Here is a 13,952-nt window from a genome sequence, read left to right as displayed (position 1 = left end):
TTGAAGGACAGCGCACAACCGAAATCGGACTCTGTTTCGATTTTTTGATTCTTTAATCCCTAACCCTAACCCTAACCCTAAACTCCACACTAGAAACTGCTAAACTCAAGTAGAGTTGAAGTACTATATCTCGACACCTGGTTGAGCTAGAGCTACCAAACCATGTGCAAACGACTGGTGATCCCCCAAATAGTATATATACCAAGTTTCAGCTCTCTAGCACCTACGGATCATTAGATATAGGGGGGCGATCACTTCAGGGGTGATCAATCTTCGCATTTATCCCTATAACCCTAACCCTAACCCTAACCCTAACCTAACCCTAATTTTACAGACCCATCCTTGACAAACCTAACCTTAACCAAACCTAAGCTTAACAGCCCTGGCCTCAACAGCCCCATGTTTAGCCCTTAATAATAAAATGACTGTGGCCTGCCTTGGTCTTTGTGGGATTTGGGGGAGATCAGCAGTGAGATGAACAGTTGCACAACCCAGTTTGGGACCCTCGGGTCCGAGCCTGGGAAATACTTTTCTTTCCTAACAAACAGATATAGATTAGGCAAGACAAAGAGTATTCCGAGGGCAAGCATGAGTCTTCCATCGGCGACGAACCATATCCTGAGGGCTTGACAAAAGGGGTAATCCGATAACACAAGCAAAAGTTTAGACGAGGGTCAAACAGAGCATGGCAAGAATATAATCCACAGACAGGCAAGAAATCCGAAAAGACGACTAGACTAAACAGGCAATACTTGACAGGACTAAAACAAACCAAAATGTCAGGACTGGCTCCGTAAAGTAGTGATGGCCGCTTTTGAAACACTACTTCATGAAGCTTCGAAACCTTTGTGAATCAATTGTTTCAAAACAGTGGTTCTGAGCGCGTATCAAAATGCCAAAGTCACGTGATTTCAGTAAATGAGGCTTCGTTATGTCATAACTGTTTCGAAACGTTTCGAAATTTCAATAGTTCGCCTTAGGGGGGCGATCAATGTGAACCCGTGAATCATGCGAGTTCACTGAGATCGCCCCGCAGCGGCGAACCACTGCATCAGCGTCTATGGGTTATATGATCTCGGATCAGTTGGATCAATTTGTAGACATTTTTAATGAGACATTTGTGTAATTAAAAGGATGAGCAGTGGTTAATGGTCTCTTACTGGCCTGTTTAGACAAGCTCTCCATAAAACAAACAAAACAAGCCCTTGCAAATTAATAATAATTATTTTAAAAACACAAAGGCCTATTATTGTCAGGGTCTGGCGCCTGGTGTTCTCCCTTTCACCACCAGAGGTCGCCATCTCCCATCCTTCCGGACTCCTTTTCTGTTACCTTGACTCCACACACCTGTGCACACACTCACACACACACACAGCTGTTGCCCATCCTGAACTCCGTCACCTTGACTCCACACACCTTTGCACACACTCACTCACACACAGCTGTGGCCCATGCTGAGGGCTATTTATGCGCCTTCCCCGATCACTTCAGGGGTGATCAATCTTCGCATTTATCCCTATAACCCTAACCCTAACCCTAACCCTAACCTAACCCTAATTTTACAGACCCATCCTTGACAAACCTAACCTTAACCAAACCTAAGCTTAACAGCCCTGGCCTCAACAGCCCCATATTTAACCCTTAATAATAAAATGACTGTGGCCTGCCTTGGTCTTTGTGGGATTTGGGGGAGATCAGCAGTGAGATGAACAGTTGCACAACCCAGTTTGGGACCCTCGGGTCCGAGCCTGGGAAATACTTTTCTTTCCTAACAAACAGATATAGATTAGGCAAGACAAAGAGTATTCCGAGGGCAAGCATGAGTCTTCCATCGGCGACGAACCATATCCTGAGGGCTTGACAAAAGGGGTAATCCGATAACACAAGCAAAAGTTTAGACGAGGGTCAAACAGAGCATGGCAAGAATATAATCCACAGACAGGCAAGAAATCCGAAAAGACGACTAGACTAAACAGGCAATACTTGACAGGACTAAAACAAACCAAAATGTCAGGACTGGCTCCGTAAAGTAGTGATGGCCGCTTTTGAAACACTACTTCATGAAGCTTCGAAACCTTTGTGAATCAATTGTTTCAAAACAGTGGTTCTGAGCGCGTATCAAAATGCCAAAGTCACAAGATTTCAGTAAACGACGCTTCGTTGCGTCATAACTGTTTCGAAATTTAGAGGGGCGAACTGTTGAAATTGTGAACCCGTGAATCATGCGAGTTCACGTGGATCGCCCCACAGCGGCAAACAACTGCATCAGCGTCTATACGATCTCGGATCAGTTTGATCAATTTGTAGACATTTTTATTGAGACATTTGTGTAATTAAAAGGATGAGTAGTAGTTAATAGTCTCTTACTGGCCTGTTTAGACAAGCTCTCCATAAAACAAACAAAACAAGCCCTTGCAAATTAATAATAATTATTTTAAAAACACAAAGGCCTATTATTGTCAGGGTCTGGCGCCTGGTGTTCTCCCTTTCACCACCAGAGGTCGCCATCTCCCATCCTTCCGGACTCCTTTTCTGTTACCTTGACTCCACACACCTGTGCACACACTCACACACACACACAGCTGTTGCCCATCCTGAACTCCGTCACCTTGACTCCACACACCTTTGCACACACTCACTCACACACAGCTGTGGCCCATGCTGAGGGCTATTTATGCGCCTTCCCCACGCCACTCTGGGCGGATTATTAAGAATTGTTTGTAGTTGCACTAAGAATTGGTAATTGTTTGTACCGAGACTGATGCAAGCCAGAAGTGGCCGTATTGTTTCAGATTCCCTCTCTGTTTCAAGCCTGTTTCAGATTCTTAGATCTGTTTGTGTTTCTGTTTTTTCCTTTTGTTTTTGCCCTGCGTTTAATAAAACCTGCACTTGGACCCAAACCCCTGTTTACACGGTGTTTTTCCTGAACCGCGCCGTGTCTCTTACTGGCCTGTTTAGACAAGCTCTCCATAAAACAAACAAAACAAGCCCTTGCAAATTAATAATAATTATTTTAAAAACACAAAGGCCTATTATTGTCAGGGTCTGGCGCCTGGTGTTCTCCCTTTCACCACCAGAGGTCGCCATCTCCCATCCTTCCGGACTCCTTTTCTGTTACCTTGACTCCACACACCTGTGCACACACTCACTCACACACAGCTGTGGCCCATCCTGAGGGCTATTTATGCGCCTTCCCCACGCCACTCTGGGCGGATTATTAAGAATTGTTTGTAGTTGCACTAAGAATTGGTAATTGTTTGTACCGAGACTGATGCAAGCCAGAAGTGGCCGTATTGTTTCAGATTCCCTCTCTGTTTCAAGCCTGTTTCAGATTCTTAGATCTGTTTGTGTTTCTGTTTTTTCCTTTTGTTTTTGCCCTGCGTTTAATAAAACCTGCACTTGGACCCAAACCCCTGTTTACACGGTGTTTTTCCTGAACCGCGCCGTGACAATTATACAGACACTTCATTTTTAATGGTATTTTATTATTTTTATTGCATTTACTACATGATACTTTCAAGAAAGCATTTTCATTGGGTTTGTAAAAGCTGTTTTATGCATGTTTTGGTCTGAGTTTTTGTTGCATTTACAAAGTTTTGACCAGCAGGGGTCACCAGCGTGTGGTGTTTCGAGTGCTTCGAAATAGTGAATCATTTTGCGAAGCAATTGGTTCAATTGATTAGAAGCTTCGAAATGGTTAGTTTCTCCCATCACTACTGTTAAGTAGCTATCACTTGGACAGCAAAAAATGCTAAACAATACTCGGTGTTGAATGGGGGTTTGAGACTGATTTTTATAGTGTGTGTAATTGGCACATGGGAAATGTAGTCCGGAGTGACATGTGACAGTCTTTGTAACATGAGATTCAATATAATGGGAGGGCGACCTCTGGTGGCAAGCAGACTGAAGGTCATGGACAGGATTCGTGACAGAAAGAACTAGATGTTAAAAATAATAATAAACGTAATTAATCAATTCTGCATTCATTTTAATTTAGATTTTCCACTTCATCAGCTTCTTGTGATGGATCTTTCCTTTGTTGCTTGGCCTTTCTTTTGAAAAAGCCAGACTATAAAGAAAATGAAAATAAAACATTATACATTACATTAACACTATTAGAGAATCATGAAAAGGCTGGCATATTGCACCTTATAAAGGGCAGCTGTGATGAGTGAGATGATCAGCAGTCCTCCAATAACTCCTCCAGTGACCTCCTTTAGGATGCTGGGTTCCTCAAAGACCTCCACCTGAGTGCTTACCTTCACAGGCACCAACACAATAAAGAGTTCAAACTATTAGAAGCAAAATCTCACAAATTCTGATGCATAGATAGTATAATGTTAAAGTAATGTCACTAACAGCTGGAGAATTATGATATTAGCTTAAGTGAATTATATGCATTACCTCGCAAACTGGCACAGAGCTGAGGGAATCGGAGAAGTAAATATATTTGTCTTCATCATAATCCAGAGATGCTGTACTGACCAACTGAAAAGATGCAGACCTAATCCCAATCTATGAAAATAAATGTGTATATTAGAATGGCAGAAATCTCTCATCTAATAAAGATTTCAGGCTCTGTAACTTCAGATACCTGCTCAATCCATCCAGAGCTCACATTGCTGGAGATATTATAGAACTTCCTTTCATTTCTCATTAGATTCACTTCACACCTGAAGACTGCACACACCGCCACAGAGCAATTCTGACAGAAAAAAATGTTACAACAGTCAAACAAGTTTATTTTGACACAATTGTACATTTAAATCAGTTCATTCCAAATTAATTTCCAATTAAAATTAAAACAAATGTAGCTCACCAAGACGTTTTTCTTTTTGAGTACTTTCAGAAAATTGGTAGAGGTGGGCTGCTCGTCTCTTTCCCTAAAGCAATCTGGAATCTTTTACAAAGTAAAATATTTTTGTAACACTTAAAATGTCAGTTCACCCCAAAATATTCTTGCCGACATGTCATTCCAAACTCACTAGGCTTACTTTCTTCCATGGAACAAGAAGGAAATTCTTTGCATGACAGACAATTTAAGTATTAAATGTGCAAATTTCGACTGCAAAAGTAATATGGACTTCAATAATGGCACCATATAGACAATAAAGGCCTTTGGTTCTTGTTTGTTTCTCCTTGATTTATTTGATTTGCACACACTTTTACCTGCAAGTTTTTATTAGTCCAGATGTTTTCAGCTCCCAGTTTTACAGGTACTCTAATGAAAACTGTTAAATTTAGCTCTCTGAACTCATTCTTCACCTTAGAGACATAAACAGAAGGAAACTGATTGATACCAACAACTGATTTTATTTCAGTACATGTGAGATGAAATAATGGAACACAGAATTCAGAAGCACCTTTACCTCCAATATCTGTTTAACTGTTTTTTCAAGATTATTCTTCCCACTGGTGAAATTGATGTAAATGCTGGAATCTGTATGTCTTTAAGAGAAACATCTAGTGAGAAAAGCAAAATATCAAAAGGTCCAGAAATCATAATTGTAATCGCACTACAGCAAACAGAAGCACTGACCTCAACAAGGCAAAATATATAGCATGTTTTACACTGATGTTTCTCATTTTCAACAGTTCACTGTTTTCAGAGTGATTTGTATTGCCACTGGAAATGACAGAACATTTTGGTTAGTGCTACTTTTCATGCTGATATAATTCATTTAATAGACACAGATTAACACCATACCTGGTAACAGATGCACTGAATGTCACCTTTTGGTCAAAATGACTTTCTTTATTAATACTGTAAATAATATCAAACACAGCCTAGAAGAAGGAGGTAAGAAGTTAAAAAGCATTATAAAACATTTTAGGATGCTTACAAAATATATTTTAATTTGTGCATATGTGTGTCTAGATACAGTAGGGTCAAGAAGTCAGTTGTGAGACGGTGGTGAACTGTCTAACTAACTAATTTTTTTTCAGTTGCCTCTACTCCTGTTTCTGAAATAAAATGAAGACTGGCAAAAGATTTACCAAATTAAATGGTACCCTAGTGAAAAAAATATACTAAAATGTATAAATGAAATGAAATACATTTATTTTGTGCTATGAATACTACAAATACTTTTACATATTTATGTGTTAAATAAAAATACCCTGCAATTGTACTTTTGATAAACTGGTATACTTCAATTCTGCTACATTGGAACAACTAATTTTGTGTTTAATGCACGTTAATTATGTGTAAGTGGTGCTGAGGTCCAACTAAAGACATACTGAAGTATATCTGATTGTGCTAAAGTGGAACTATTGCAAGTATACTTCAGTTGCCCTTTAAATATCTTGTATTTAACCCTCAGGGCATGTCAAAACTTTTCCAGGCCCCAAAACACCCTCGGACCCCAGAGGGTTAAAGACTAATATTATACAGAGATCATAAAATCCTTATTAATAGTGATAATAATAATCAAACACATTTTAGGCATAATATTAAGAAATGTGCATTTTGCAATAAAGAAATTCTCCAAATAAAGTTTAATCATAATTTTATTTCTGTCATGACAACTCTCGGAGGGACTGGCATGGTAATGTACATGACAATGTTAATGTATTTGGTCTTGGCGGAATAGTTCTGCTACGCTGAATATAACATACATGAAATAACCCCCCACAAAGCAGGAGACATAGAAGGGACAATACAAGCCAAAACAAGAACAAAGCACACCCCAACAATCAGATCTATCGCCAATATATATGTACTGCTGCTGCTCCGAAGAGCCATGTGAACTGCATGTATTACTATCTATGTGTGCCTGGGCTACCACGCCGACGGCTTAATGCTAGTGGCCTATGACTATGTGAGCTTTGGCTACCACGCCGACCGGCTTAACACTAGTGGCCTATGACTATGTGAGCCTTGGCTACCATGCCGACTGGCTTAACAATAGTGGCCTATGGCTATGTGAGCCTTGGCTACCACACCGACTGGTTTAACAATAGTGGGCTATGACTATGTGAGCCTGGGCTACCACGCCGACTGGCTTAACTCTAATTAGACACGCACTATGTGTAATGTTTAATTAACAAATGGATATACGTTGCAATCCGATAGATAAGACCCCAGCACCCAACTGAGCAAATATCATAATTTATTCATTTGATAACTGCTGTTAATTTCTCCAGAGACAGATCCCCAGTGAAGACTTTGTCTCCTAGACTGCCACCGGGACAAGACCACAGGAACCAGTTGAGTCCTCTGCACAATGTGACTTTGCTGCAGCCTGGAATTGAACTGCTGGTTTCGTCTCGCCAGAGGAGAACTGGCCCCCCGACTGAGCCTGGTTTCTCCCATGGTTTTTTCTCCATTCTGTCACCGATGGAGTTTTGGATCCTTGCCGCTGTCACCTCTGGCTTGCTTAGTTGGGAACACTTCATTTCCAGCGATATCGCCAACTTGATTGCACAGATACTATTTAAACTGAATTGAGCTGGATGATGACATCACTGAATTCAATGATGAACTGCCTTTAACTCAGTGGTTCTCAAAGTGTGGGGCGCGTCCGCCAGGGGGGGGCGCACGAGTATTGCTGGGTGGGTGCGGGTCATCAGCAGAAAAAGGAAAGAAATAAAACAGTAAACAGCCAAAGGACGTAACTTGGATCGGTTTGTGAAAGGGAAGAGAAAAGCCATAGATGAAGTCGCATAGACCCAGGCAGGTGCTGGTCATTTAAAAGCTAAATGCAGAAAATATGACGAGGCATATCTTGCTCTCGGCTTCACTCACTGTGTCTATACCGGACACTACAGTTGTCGCGTCGTGCCGCAAGTCTACATTGGATGCGACAAAGCGACTGTTGCAAATCATTTTAACTTTGTGTCAGTACGTCATAAATAGAACAAAACATCAGTTTAATGTCGGGGTTTTGTCGTGTCGCGTCGCATCCAGTGTGCACAGCGTCACTGATTATAATGGCTCTACGCCAGATTTTTTTATAGGTTTAAAGGGGGCGCGAAAAAAAAGTTTGAGAACCACTGCTTTAACTGAAAATTGAGTGTTTACTATTGTCATTTTGCATTATTGACACTATTTTCCTAATTAATGCTGTACAGTTGCTTTGACACAATCTGTATTGTTAAAAGTGTTATATAAATAAAGGTGACTTGACTGGACTTGACTTCTCCACTTCATCAGTCCCAGCGGCAGTGTAACATCTTGTTAATTCATGTTCGTGCAATGATGAGACAAAGTTAGACGATGCATACCATTTGACTCTCTCGTGTATATAAAAGTTGTCAAAGTTACAGTGCACAAAAATTCCTGGGTGGACTGACCTGAATGAACTGAAATAAAAGCAGAATATAAATGTTCTTTCTCCGTTTTCTGAATTACACAGCACAGCAAGAGCACACGTCGCACAAGCACATTTCTCCGAACTACACTACCCATAATGCATTTCATTATGAACTAACTGTTACAGCCGTAGATAATGATCTTCAGCTTCTCCCGCAACACTGTCATTGATATGACTGCGATAAGCGCGCGCTTCTGACGCTGCGTGCAGCTGAAATCAACCATACACTCATCACAATGAAAACATCGACCTTGATTATGCTTGCTCATTTTTTAATTCAACTAGGCAGATCACACAATACACACAGCGATGTGGATTAGAAGAGCATTCACTTATCTTAGATGTTGATTTTGCTGTTCTGAAGCAAGCTGCAACTGCTACTGCAAGCACTAATCATATATTTGAATGTTGAGCAGCAAGTTCATTGGCTACTGATACAGGAGAAAACCAACCAGATGTGCCATGTGATAATGATGTCATTAGGTCAGATTGAGTTAGACCTATCGGACTGTGCCATCTAAAGTTTCATGCCAGAACTCCGTATATCAGTAGGTCTTAAGTAGGGTGACCATACGGGCCATTTTTCGGGACGCACCCTTGTAAGGATTTCTATATTGCCTAAAATATCCAGGTTTTGGCTGTTTGCACTGTGCAGATCGATCGTTGTATGACATTATTTCACGAGAGCTATAGAGAGCAGAGCAGACAGCTCCTTATGCTTTCAAATCGTTCTCATGGTACTTTGGTGTCATACAACGATCGGTGCGCAGCTTCAAGTTGAATGAATGAATGAACAAACACGTGCATGTATTTGCATCGCTTTGATCGTTCTCACCTTCTCACGCGTGGCGCGCCACGATTGGTCAATTATGTACAATATCTGCATGTTATTGGTCAAACTACTTTGGATGTTTTAGGCAATATAAAAATCCTGGCCAGGACGTGTCCCATTTAAATGGCACATATGGCCACCCTAGTCTTAAGTGATATGTCAATATATATGTTGATGGATTTGAAGTATGCTTCTTATGAAATAAATATATTTTAAAGAAATTATGCCATAGTTTTTTTTTTTTCACTAGGGTATTCATTGACATTTACAAATTCCTCAGAGGCTTCAGAATCTACAGTCAATCCCTTTACGGTACGAATGATTAGAATCTGGGTGTCTTTCTGATATGTCATTGCAGAAGCCTTCTGGCAATGCTTGAGTTACTCAATCACGCATTATCACTAAAACTTATTTCCAAGTTCCAAGTATATTTTGAACCTCAGATTTGGTCTCAGATATGTAGACCTCTCTGTATCCATTTGTGTGTCTGTTCACACAGATTTCAACTCACAGAAGCGTTTCTTGCGAATAGAGGTTTGTTGACCTGACAGATGGTCTCCCCTAATACAATTCCTCGCATGCCATCTATAGAATGGCAATTTGCTCTGCCCTGTTCAAACAGAAAAAAATGGTTTCTTGATCATAAATACTGTAAAATCCTTTTCTAAGCAGCCACATGACCCTACATAAGACAAGTGGTTTGGAAAATGGATGGATATTTCTTTTAAAAATATTTGTATGCACTTAAACTATTAAACTTGATCTTCATAATGTTAAATAATGAGCTATTCTTGCTGTATTTAAACCCACATGCCATGAACATCATCCTGTCTTACCACTCGAGGCATAATTCTCCTGTAGGAAAGTCCAAAAGGGTAGTTGAGGGTGAAGTGAGTGTTGTATGAGTTTTCTCCTTTGTTCTCTACAAACACTGTCACATTGATCTCCTGCATGATCCCAACCTCTATGTTAGCAGATCTGGATCAGAGAAACAAAAGAGATACATGGTTAAATCTCACTCATTTTAGATTAAGTCTAATTGACTGTCCAACCAGTGGCTGGTTGGGGGAGTGTTCAAGATGCAGAAATGAACAAACTTCACCATTAACTTACCCAAAGCTGAAGTCCATTTTGAGGTTGTCAACACAAAGGTTGTCTGATCCACAGTTCATCTCATAATCTAACTGTAATATGATTAAAAATGCACATATGTTCTCATATAATGTACATTTGGTCTCACCATTTCCACTTTGTGACAATTTAGGATTGAATGAGTCTCTTACCATCCACAATGTAGTGTTCTTTATCCATGGTAAGAGAACAGGCTGTAAGTTTTCCAGGCTTTGGGAGGGCAGACCCTCAAAAGTGATCATTAATTCATTAAGCAGTGGGTTGAGATAATCCTCTACGCAAGCCTGGACAAGACAAGCAATATAATAAATTAAAGGATTTTTTACTTTTTACTCTGGTATTGTTTCTCATAAAAATCCATTTTTATTTTTTCGATTATTATTTTTATGTATTTCTACTGCCAACAGATACACCAACATGCTGCTGTGAGCATGAGAAATATGCTGCTGCTGCATCAGTAGGCATACATAAGTCCTGTAGCAGATCTAGACAGATGGAGCTAGGGGAGGTGGAGGGTTTCAGATAGCACATTGCAGGAAACTGGTATAGAAATATCTGCAACAAAAGGAGTGATATGTGACTTACCTCTATGAAGAATGGATGGTCTTTGCACACTTCCTCTAGTGTAACATTTACAGCATCACTGAGGACATGATTTTTGGGCAAGAAGTATGCTCTGTGGTTATATCGCTTGGCATCCAGCTTTAACGTATAGCTAATATTTGCAGCCAAATCTGGAAATGTCATTGAGTACTATTTTATGATATTTGCATTAAAATTGTTTTTTTAAATAACAAAGTCTGTCATAAAAATTGACGAAACCTGTTATAGCATGTTTGTATCTGCTCATGTTGAAGCATACTGTCAAGGTGTTTTCCAGCGGCTTGGTGCAGTTTGTTTGACTGGTTGAGATTTTGGATGGACTGTAGGTTACTTTCACATCCACAAACACTATGGGTCTAGATCTGTATGTTGTAGAAAAGTACACATTATACACTTACAAAACATAAGTATTAACTAGATAAGATTGGGCCCTGTATGTTACTGCCTGTGAATTTAGTGGATGTTTACTTGTAATTAATCAGTTAATTCTTTTAGATAGAATAAGTGTGTGAATATACTGAAGTCACAGGACGTATACTGTACCTAAGAAGTAAAACTGCTCCTTTTGATCCAACAGCAATGTCTGGTAGACTGTCTCCACTGTGATCTAAGGAGGACTGACTCAGAGCTTGTCCAAAAAACTGTAAACCTGAGCGTACAGATGATCCAGCAATTCTCTAAAACCACACACAGAATAATAGAACAGGGAAACTGATAAGAAAGGTCAAAATTAAGTGGTATAAAGTGGCAGTCGACAAAAGGTTAAAACGTGCAACTCAAGGAACAACGCTACGTACTAAAATAGTCAGACCTGTGAATATGTGGGACTGATTTGATCTACTCCTCCATTGAAGATGTAGATGCTGCCCTGTCTGTCCTCCTCTAAAGGAGCTCCAATCAGCACATCATTGAAACCATCACCATTCAGATCTGCTGGACTGGCCAGAGAAGAGCCAAACCGACCCCTGTGGCCTGCCATTCCAACCAGCGCCACAGAAAAAGTGAAGTATGGCTGCAAAAAGAGAAAAAACACAAGTGTATACAGGGTATGAGTTTCTTAAGCTTTTAAAAGACTTGGATTGGTATTGGTATTTTACCCTACCTGCCGAGAGTAAAAGTACACAAAAACTCTGCCTTCAGAATGAGAGTCTACATAGGATGGTGCAGATATTAATAGAAGATCTGTTTTTAAGTCACAGTTCAGATCAACCACACAGACCTCGGATCCAAAGTACGATCCAATCTGAGGCTGAGAAAGAAGAAAAAAATCTGTTCAAAATTAAATCCTCTGCCAACTAAACTGTAGGCCTTGAATTGTTTTCTGTAGTGCTGATTTATTGCTTAAATGGTCTTATTTTTGTGTAGAGCTGCTTATAGCTGAACTAAGCTTATTTCATAATTGATTAACTTTACAGTTATTGAACTGAACTGAATCAACACCAAACTGACTGTTTTTAATTTAGGTTAATTTATCAGGGGTTGTCATTAGGTAACTAAACATAATTTCTGGTCCTTGAATCTATGTGTCTATTCACAAGTATTTCCAAGTGGTTGTTTCTGGAGTCCAATAGCAGAAAATATTACATAAGAGAATGTTACATGTAGAGAATAACATATACTGTATATGGTGAAATATATATATATGTACCTTGGGTGAATCCACCAGCAGATTAGTTGCATTATTTCCAATTATTGAAATCCTCACTTGTCCTTTATGCCTGTATCTTGGTGCTCCCAAAATCACAAGTTTTTTTTTAGACCGTGTTGCTATTGTCATTGAATAACCTGATGCATTCAAAAAATATATAATACAGTCATCATTACTTACCCTCACAGAACCATCAGTCACAACATGCTTTCATTATATGTGGAAATATTGAACTCGGAATTTACTCAGAATGTTTTCTGTGTTTCACAGATAAAAGAAAGTTATAAGGGTTTGGAAGCCCTTAGATTTTAGATTTAAATTGTATCTACCCACAATAAATGTTAGGCCAATTTGATGTATTTCTCACCAAAGTAACTATCTTGCTCGCTTCCCACTTGGAAGTCTGATGAACGGCCATATTGATAGTGTTCCTGATATCCACCCTTCCCCTGGAAAGCTCCCACAGAACTCATGATCAGGCTTTCCTGAATAAAGAGGTTTGAATCTGTTTGTTTTCCTTCCCTCTACACCACTTTTCAAAATGATGTCTGGTTGCCTTAAACTAAGGAAACTCTTAGTGGTAATTTGTTTACAGTTATAACTAGGGGTGTCCACGGCTAAGGATTTTCATAGTCAAATCGGAAGTTTCGAATCTTGCCGATATTCGACTGATAGTCGAATCATATGTTTTGGGGGCGGGGCAAAATACATTACCAAGAGTCAAGTCAGACATTCGACAGTCATAATTACTGATGTTAACACACTGGGAAAATGTGTAACGGACGCCTTGCAGATACAAACTAGAGGCTGACATTTTTTTGGGAATCCCACGGGTCACGAGAATCCCGCGGGATGGGAAACAAAATCCCTATTTATCACGTGATTGCGACGGGACAGGAAAAAATGTCAACGGGAGTGGGCGGGACCAGGAATCGTACCCAAATTTATACACAAATATACCTTTTATATAAACAAACTATAAACTGTATATTTTAATTTTGAACTCAATTCTAGTTAGGGGTCTCTTTATGCTCTCCTCCTGTTTGCTTTGGTGTGGCTGGTTAAGTGAATGACATACGCAGTCCGTGACGGACAGATCGTTAATGGCTGGTCTATGTGGTAATATAGTATACATAGGGCAGGACATCCAAACGCTCACCTATCATTTATTGCCCTCAAACATGGCTATTCATCTGAAAGATGTATGTAGTAACAACTTTACATGGCCGCTCAATCTAATAACTTAGAGAAATGTGCGCTATTCAAGTGTCTGTGCAGAGTGTGGAGCTGAACAGTAGCGCGCTCACTGCGGGACAGATGGAGGCGCCGGTGCGCTCACTTGCTCTTAAAATACTCCATAATTTTCAGATGCTGGAGCGAAATTAATTCAAATTAATTCACGTAAATTGATGCACTCCAGCTA

The 13,952-nt window shown here is 39.9% G+C and overlaps 1 protein-coding gene across 1 annotated transcript in view; it reads right to left on the bottom strand.

Moving 5' to 3' along the window:
* Positions 1-3,988: 3,988 nt before the first annotated feature.
* The window catches only part of LOC107689938 (integrin alpha-M), a 30,194-nt gene continuing 20,230 nt past the window's right edge, over positions 3,989-13,952 (bottom strand). The window contains exons 11-30 of the mRNA XM_016488124.1: positions 12,897-13,014; positions 12,530-12,666; positions 11,984-12,130; positions 11,693-11,893; positions 11,425-11,558; positions 11,101-11,243; positions 10,864-11,012; positions 10,431-10,562; positions 10,261-10,331; positions 9,984-10,125; positions 9,659-9,757; positions 5,708-5,787; positions 5,540-5,626; positions 5,370-5,448; positions 5,170-5,265; positions 4,820-4,900; positions 4,595-4,705; positions 4,405-4,515; positions 4,149-4,259; positions 3,989-4,069 (exon numbers count right to left, since the gene is read on the bottom strand). Coding sequence (XP_016343610.1) covers positions 3,989-4,069; positions 4,149-4,259; positions 4,405-4,515; positions 4,595-4,705; positions 4,820-4,900; positions 5,170-5,265; positions 5,370-5,448; positions 5,540-5,626; positions 5,708-5,787; positions 9,659-9,757; positions 9,984-10,125; positions 10,261-10,331; positions 10,431-10,562; positions 10,864-11,012; positions 11,101-11,243; positions 11,425-11,558; positions 11,693-11,893; positions 11,984-12,130; positions 12,530-12,666; positions 12,897-13,014 — 2,310 coding nt within the window. The remainder of the gene's footprint in view (positions 4,070-4,148; positions 4,260-4,404; positions 4,516-4,594; positions 4,706-4,819; positions 4,901-5,169; positions 5,266-5,369; positions 5,449-5,539; positions 5,627-5,707; positions 5,788-9,658; positions 9,758-9,983; positions 10,126-10,260; positions 10,332-10,430; positions 10,563-10,863; positions 11,013-11,100; positions 11,244-11,424; positions 11,559-11,692; positions 11,894-11,983; positions 12,131-12,529; positions 12,667-12,896; positions 13,015-13,952) is intronic.

The sequence above is a fragment of the Sinocyclocheilus anshuiensis genome, unplaced genomic scaffold (assembly GCF_001515605.1).
Source record: "Sinocyclocheilus anshuiensis isolate Anshui unplaced genomic scaffold, SAMN03320099.WGS_v1.1 scaffold1517, whole genome shotgun sequence".
In the NCBI taxonomy this organism is placed as follows: Eukaryota; Metazoa; Chordata; class Actinopteri; order Cypriniformes; family Cyprinidae; genus Sinocyclocheilus; species Sinocyclocheilus anshuiensis.
The sequence above is the reverse complement of the archived record's forward strand: the minus strand, read 5'-3'. Positions and strand labels throughout refer to the sequence as shown.